Source organism: Esox lucius, chromosome 6 (genome assembly GCF_011004845.1).
Source record: "Esox lucius isolate fEsoLuc1 chromosome 6, fEsoLuc1.pri, whole genome shotgun sequence".
NCBI lineage: Eukaryota > Metazoa > Chordata > Actinopteri > Esociformes > Esocidae > Esox > Esox lucius.
The window spans coordinates 21,981,941-21,990,074 of NC_047574.1; the positions used below are offsets into that span (position 1 = coordinate 21,981,941).

The following is an 8,134-nucleotide window of genomic DNA, read 5'->3' on the forward strand; positions in this document are numbered from 1 at the left end:
ACATACTGACCAACATCATTTTACCTAAAAGATATATTAAACCAAGTTGAAGTACTCACATGGCTTTGAACTGTTAGATAATTTATAACACTCCCTTAATGAGATTAAATTGTGGGGTGGGATTTTTTTTTTTAAGGAGAATTACTACGAACTTACAAGGTGGAAGTGATTTTAGGATCACAAAGACAGTTATATACAACAATTAAAAAATATATAGTGGAAAAAATATATAATAACTAGACAGATTTTAACTAGAATTATAAAATAATGAAGAAATATGCTTAATTGTTTATATTTCACACAGAACTTGATGAATATTGTATATTTAAGGTTAAATATACCTGCCTTTATATTTATGGAGTCCCCAGTTCTCTTGAACGTGGCATAGTCGCACTGAAAAGGTTAAGGCTGTTAACTGCGGTTTCTAATCGCGTCGGTCTAACACGCCAGTCTGGTGATTTTTCAGGAGTTGTCTGAAGAGGAACCATCTTCGATGTTTCTATGTTTTACGGATCTATGACACATACACCCGCAAAGATTAAGGATACAAAAAATGCTAATGCCAGGAAAAGATGAGATTGATGCACGGGAGGATCTTGAATCTGAAACTACGTTTTAAATTCCAAAAGTCAAAGATATTGGACTTATTGGTAAGAAATTTGATATGTGTGGTTGTATATGTATTTTTATGTTTTATTCCAATTGTCTACATTTGCAAATTGGCCCTTTTTTTGTTTCATTTAACTTTCAGTTATAACCACAGCAGTGGGCACATGGCAGTAACCTGATAGGGAAAGTGCACAGCACATGGTAGCGGTTTCAAAATTAAAGTAAGATCCGTTTGACATTTCGAAAGATTGTTTATTTAACGTGCACGTTGGGTTGTAAAGAGGATTGTTTTTTTTGTACAACGAAACATCGGTTGAACCAAAAGATCGTGTGAAAAATAATGCTGGTTATTTTCATTATAAAATACAAGGTGTGGACAAAATAACGGAAACACCTAACAATATATCAATATCAAGGACCTAATAAGGAGTAGGGCAACTCTGCTTTCAGAACAGCTACAATCCTTGGAAAACTGTCATACAAGTCCTGAACTGTGTGTAGCAGGACATTGCACCATTATTCTGCCAACTGCCAATCTTGCAGGTTTTCCTACTTTCAAAGCATGTAGAGGTCTTTCATTTTTATTATAGGTACACTTCAACTGTGAGAGACGGAATCAAAAAGAAAGAAACAGAAAATTACTGTATGATTTTTAAATAATTAATTTGCATTTTATTGCATGACATAAGTATTTGATCACCTACCAACCAGTAAGAATTCCGGCTCTTACAGACCTTTTAGTTTTTCTTTAAGAAGCCCTCCTGTTCTCCACTCATTACCTGTATTAACTGCACCTGTTTGAACTCGTTACCTGTATAAAAGACACCTGTCCACACATTCAATCAAACAGACTCCAACCTCTCCACAATGGCCAAGACCAGAGAGCTGTGTAAGGACATCAGGGATAAAATTGTAGACCTGCACAAGGCTGGGATGGGCTACAGGACAATAGGCAAGCAGCTTGGTGAGAAGGCAACAACTGTTGGAGCAATTATTAGTTAATGGAAGAAGTTCAAGATGATGGTCAATCTCCCTCGGTCTGGGGCTCCATGCAAGATCTCACCTCGTGGGGCATCAATGATCATGAGGAAGGTGAGGGATCAGCCCAGAACTACATGGCAGGACCTGGTCAATGACCTGAAGAGAGTTGGGACCACAGTCTCAAAGAAAACCATTAGTAACACACTACGCCGTCATGGATTAAAATCCTGTAGCGCACGCAATCCTGCAGTCCCCCTGCTTAAGCCAGCGCATGTCCAGGCCCGTCTGAAGTTTGCCAATGACCATCTGGATGATCCAGAGGAGGAATGGGAGAAGGTCATGTGGTCTGATGAGACAAAAATAGAGCTTTTTGGTCTAAACTCAACTCGCCGTGTTTGGAGGAAGAAGAAGGGTGAGTACAATCCCAAGAACACCATCCCAACCATGAAGCAGGAAGGTGGAAACATAATTCTTTGGTGATGCTTTTCTGCAAAGGGGACAGGACGACTGCACCGTATTGAGGGGAGGATGGATGGCGCCATGTATCGCAAGATCTTGGCCAATAACCTCCTTCCCTCAGTAAGAGGGTTGAAGATGGGTCGTGGCTGGGTTTTCCAACATGACAACCACCCAAAACACACAGCCAGGGCAACTAAGGAGTGGCTCCGTAAGAAGCATCTCAAGGTCCTGGAGTGGCCTAGCAAGTCTCCAGACCTGAACCCAATAAGAAAATCTTTGGAGGGAGCTGAGAGTCCGTATTGCCCAGCGACAGCACCGAAACCTGAAGGATCTGGAGAAAGTCTGTATGGAGGAGTGGGCCAAAATCCCTGCTGCAGTGTGTGCAAACCTAGTCAAGAACTACAGGAAACATATGATCTCTGTAATTGCAAACAAAGGTTTCTGTACCAAATATTAAGTTCTGCTTTTCTGATGTATCAAATACTTATGTCATGCAATAAAATGCAAATTAATTACTTAAAAATCATAAAATGTGACTCACAGTTGAAGAGTACCTATGATAAAAATTACAGACTTCTACATGCTTTGTAAGTGGGAAAACCTGCCAAATCAGCAGTGTATCAAATACTTGTTTACCCCACTGTAACTCCCATGAGATGGCTGTCCATACCATTACAGTTCCCACACCATGTTTAACAATTGGCAGCACATATTGTGGGTTCAAGATCCTTTGGACCCTTTGGTTTTCTCCAAACGTAAACCTATCTGGATGTAGGAAATAGGTGGACCATATTACTTTTTTCCATTGCTCGGGGATCCTGTCTTTGTTCCATGGCCATGGCAAACGGCAGCTCTGCCATAAATCCAAGCTTTGTGAAGCTCATGACATTCCGTTTATTTCAGAGACCGGGTCTCAGAGATGCTAATTCAATTCTGTGGCAGTGTTTGAAGCTGTGCTTTTGGGACAACTAGCAACTATTCTGTTAAGATTCTTTCTATCCCTGTCGGTCAGCTTTGACTTGCGACCACTGTTCCTTTCTGCCGATGCAATTTGTCGATGTTCGGCATATGCTGTCATAACTTTTGAGACTGTTCACCTTGACACATTTAGTCAGCCCCCTACAATTCGGGGGCTGACTACATGGCCTCTTTGGACCTCTGTTAGTAGCCTGTGTTGCTTTGAAAACTCAAATATTTAAGTGATTTCATAGCTGCCTCGTATGTACCTCCTTATCGGCCCGGCTGCTCTATTAACTGAAAACAACAAAACAAGCACTAATGATTTGTGACGATGCCCAATAAACATTAGGTTTACATAGTAATAAATCTTTTACTATTGACCATACCTCGATCTGATGTATGTTACCATGTTTTTTTAAATTTTATATCACAAGCTACTGTGTGTAATACAACTATAATTGATCTAACTTATAGATCATTCATTAAATATACCCACCGATCTGGTAAGCCAAACACATTTTAGATGTAACTTTCAAGGAGTTTATTATACCCACGCATAATTGGTGACATCATCTGCTACATGTGCAAATTCCTCACTTCTCAAAACCTGGCTAAGCTTTGTGGTGGAACTTTCACTCTTTTCTAATATTTAGGATATTCAAATAGCAAAGGAACAATACATGTGTATCAGTGGCGGCTGCTGGTCTTTCAATGAGGGGAAGCTCATTTTCGACCTACATTATAACCCTCTGGTGGTCTTCATTTGTAGTGACACTCGGGGTCTTTGGGGTCTTTTGGACCCCAGACAATAACATTTAATTTTGTAACAGAAAAATTCTGTATATTTACACAATAGTACATATTTGACCATTATGTTTTTGGACATTATAGGGGAAGCCGAGCTTCCCTTGCAGTCTTAAAGAAATCCCCACTGATGTGTATGTATTACAATTGTTTGACACTTGTTTGATTTGAGGTTAGAAGGGCTCCTTGAGAGTATTCTAATTACATTCTAGAAGGTTCAAAACCTTTCCTTATCATCCTGCCAGATTTCAACATGGATCTGGTGCTGAATGTAGCCGACCGCTATTTCTTCACTCCCTACGTGTACCCGTCGTCATGGCCCGAAGGCAGACCCCTTCGCCAGATCATCAGCTTGTTGGCAGTCACCAACCTGGGAATCGTGGTCCTTTACCTGTGCCTGGGCTGGCTGAGCTACCAGTTTATCTTTGACCGCAACCTCATGAAACATCCACTGTTTCTAAAGGTATGACCTTTATACAAAAGCACTTGTTTCACAACACGAGGAATTGGGCAAGTGAGCTCAGAATGATGGTGGGATCAGGCTACAATTGTAATATGTATTTATGAATGATGAATTGACATTTATGAATCTACCCATTTTTATTGACAGGCTGTTAGGTTACTACTTTAATATGTTTGGCATTTGCTTCTTTTTGGAATGTGCTTCTGCTGCTAGTGTACAGTGTTATGTATATTGTTGCTTTATTTTATTATAATTTTTTTGTCTGGCAAAATGTTTTCTTCTTAACTCTCACTACGTCGTTGTCGGGTGCCAGGTCACAAGAATGTAATTGTGCAGGCTGACGCTGTGTTGTTCATTGCATTTGACGATTAAACCTTGAAACTTTGGTTGCTAGTGTTTCTGCACTTTGTTTTCTCATTGAAAATGTGCGACTAATCTAAGGTGGTTGTGGCTCCTCAGAACCAGGTGTGGCGGGAGATCAAACTGTCCATGACTTCACTACCCATAATCAGTATCCCCACTGTGGCAATATTTTTCCTTGAGGTCAGAGGTTACAGCCAGCTCTACGACAACATCGAAGAATCTCTCACGGGTAAAATGACAATGATGCGTTCATGGACACAGACAGACATTGCTTTCATTTTATTTTAGTTGACAATAATCCAGCAACAACCTGGGGATGGTTATAGGGGGGAGGAGAAGAGATGAATAAGCCAGTTGGAAGCTTGGGGTGAGTAGGTGGCCATGATGGTATGAAGACCACATTTAAAGTGCAGCCAGGAGACTGAGGTTAAATGCCCCAAAAATTACAATGACTGCAAAGGGATAATTAGTAACCATAGAGATGTAGGACACCTGTTTACTATCCCATCTGAAAAATGGAACGCTACTCATGGTAATGGATTCAATGTATTTTGACCTGAGAGAATGCCTCTTACTGGCCTTCAAACACCACTCCCAGCAGCATCTAAGAACCAACCAGGACCAATCCTACTTCAGAGGAAAGCCAGCAGCAACATGCAGGATCAAAGTTTCCTTCTGGGCTTGTAATCCCAAGTTGGAAAATGAAGGTTATCTAGGATAAGGAAACAGTGTTGCAAACACTGTCAGGACTCAACATAACTTAACATCCACATGGTGGCACTTTAACATGTACATTATCTTGATCAATTTGTGAATTTCACATACAGGGCACATTTACACCCCTTCACTTTCATTGACTTAATCTGTTATTGGTTACAGTTATTTTAGTGTGCTTTGAGTCAAATAGTATCCCAACCTGAGGTCCTGTGCACCCTGGATCAGGTTTTCTTCAAGGACCTCTGTATTTTGCTCCATTCATCAACCCCTCAATCCTGACAAGTCTTCCTGTCCATACCATTGAGAAGCATCCCAATAACATGATGCTCCATCCTGCTTCACGGAAGGGATGGTATTACCCAGGTAATGAGCAGAACCTTGTGCCATCAAGTTCTTGCTCATCTCCCTAACCAAGACCCTTCTTGTCCAGTTGCTTGGTTTGCCTGGACACCCAGTTCTAGAAAGAGTCTTGGTGTTGACAAACTTCTTCCATTTCACAATGTTGAAGCCCACAGTGCTCCTGAGAACATCCAATGCTTTAGCAAAACATTTTCATATCCTTCCCCAGATCTATGCCATAACACAATTCTATCTCGGAGGTCTCTGGGGAGATCATTGGACATCATGGCTTGGTTTTTACTCTGAAATACATTATGAGATGTGGGACTGTATGTAGACGTGTGTGCCTTTCTAAATGATGTCCAGTCAAGTTCTAGAGACATCAAGGATGATCAAAGGACATAGGTTGCATCTGAGTCACCTGGCCTGTGGATGCCAAATGGACAGACACCACTGGCCCAATAAAATTTCAATTATGCGTCTTGTTGTAGAGATCTGTCATTTACCAAATTATGTTGATTAGCCCAATGGGGGACACTGCCGTTTTTGAGGGGGAAACCATGATTATTGTTGCCTGTTTATATTGTAAGGCAACTTTGTCAAGTGGTGTTGTAATTTTTAAACTAATTAAGTTTAAATTTTTTTAGGCTGGTCGTTCATGCTTTTCAGCATGATTTCATTTGTTTTATTTACGGACGGCTGTATTTATTGGATTCATCGGATTCATTCTTCATCACAGATTAATTTATAAGGTGAGTACTGCAGTCTTCTTACCTATGGAGAAGTGTGGTACTAGGTAGACCATTTTACATTTATCTGGATCTAGAGTGTTGCTGTGAATGTGACATTTAACCAGCACAGTAATACAAATCAGTACAATATATCTGGCTCTATTAAGTGTCCTATTTTCTTTCCTGAGATTCAGGCAGTTGACATTGTCCTAAAGATGATTAACAAATGTGCAATTTTTTACTCAATGTTTTGGCATGCATGTCGTTTCTAAGTAGGCCAACTCATGTAATGTGTATGGGTAGTAGAAAGGCAGCGCTATGTCTTCATTGCATTATTGTCTGTTGGTCCGATCCTCAATCACTTTAATCTAACATGGACACAGATGGTATGTTATCTTTACCTCAGCAAATGAGATTGAAAAACTGTTCCTCTTGGAATCTAAGCTGACCTCTGTTATGCTCCCTTTCCCCAGCACTTCCACAAGCTACACCATGTGTTTAAGATCCCTACACCATTTGCCAGCCATGCCTTTCACCCACTGGATGGCTTCATGAGTAGCCTGCCCTACCACATCTACCCCTTCCTCTTCCCACTGGACAAGGTGCTCTACTTGGCCCTGTACATCTTTGTCAACATCTGGACCTTGTCCATCCACGATGGCAACTACTGTGTGCCCGGCCCCCTTCAGGCAGTGGTCAATGGGGCGGCCCACCACACAGACCACCACCTGTTCTTCACTGTAAACTACGGCCAGTACTTCACTCTATGGGACCGCATCAGTGGGTCTTATCGCACTCCCTCAGTACTTGAAGGGAAGGGCCCTGGACTAATAGCTGAGGGAAAGATGAATGGGCATCCTACTGGAAATGGTACAAAGAGCAAGGAGGAGTAGTTGGTAGCAGAGGACAGTTGTAATATTTCAGAGAACCTTCCAGGCCATTAAAGACACATTCAAAAGCCAATGGGCTCTCATCTTTTTTACCGCCACTTTCTACCAGACGCAGTCCTTCTGTCAACTCAAAGTAATCAGTTAGCTAACGTCAGGTTTTTGCAAAAATTCTGCCTGTGTCTACTGACTGACAGAAAGCTAAATACCATGATATGTAAGCAAGCTAGCTAAAACATAAGAGTTACTAGACTACACATGTTGTCCTTTCTTTTATCCTCTATATTCAATCTAGATTGGCTCAATTTAAATCTGGTGTCACATCAGTCTTGCTGTCATGTCCACCAAGACAACGAGGACACAGAATGTCTTTGATTTATAAGTCTGGATTAGTATGGTTAAAAAGACTGTCAATATGTCATTGTTTTTACAACAAATGTACTGGTATGGTATTTATTGTTCCTTTGCTATTTGAGATAATGGAAGTTCTGACTGGGAAGTTTCATGTGAAAAACATATCTAATTTTCAACCAAAAGATGACAAATAATGCTGTATGGTTGCTTCAGGTTTGGTCCAGAAACAATAAAACCATGAACACAAACTGGATTTTAACTTGATTTTAACTCTAGATCTTTCTTCAACTATGTAAATTTTTAGATCTATTTGTGGCCATTTTATACTTTCTTGACAGAAAGGAATTTGAAGGATAGAGTGCGGTGTTTGCTGAAATGGCATTAGGCTGGAATCAAGTTCATGCTGTAGCAGTATACCAGAGGCAGTGGTTTAGACCAGTTGACCGCCATATAACCCACACCTTCCC

General features: G+C 40.8%; 1 protein-coding gene across 1 annotated transcript; it reads left to right on the forward strand.

Annotated features, from left to right (window-relative positions):
• The first annotated feature begins 378 nt into the window (after positions 1-378).
• On the forward strand, positions 379-7,906 carry LOC105023255 (lathosterol oxidase). The gene is given in 7 exon segments (XM_010892319.3): positions 379-650; positions 752-830; positions 4,059-4,276; positions 4,736-4,868; positions 6,343-6,416; positions 6,418-6,447; positions 6,900-7,906. Coding segments are annotated over 5 exon segments (867 nt in total). The 5' UTR covers positions 379-650; positions 752-830; positions 4,059-4,066; the 3' UTR covers positions 7,320-7,906.
• The last annotated feature ends 228 nt before the right edge of the window (positions 7,907-8,134 follow it).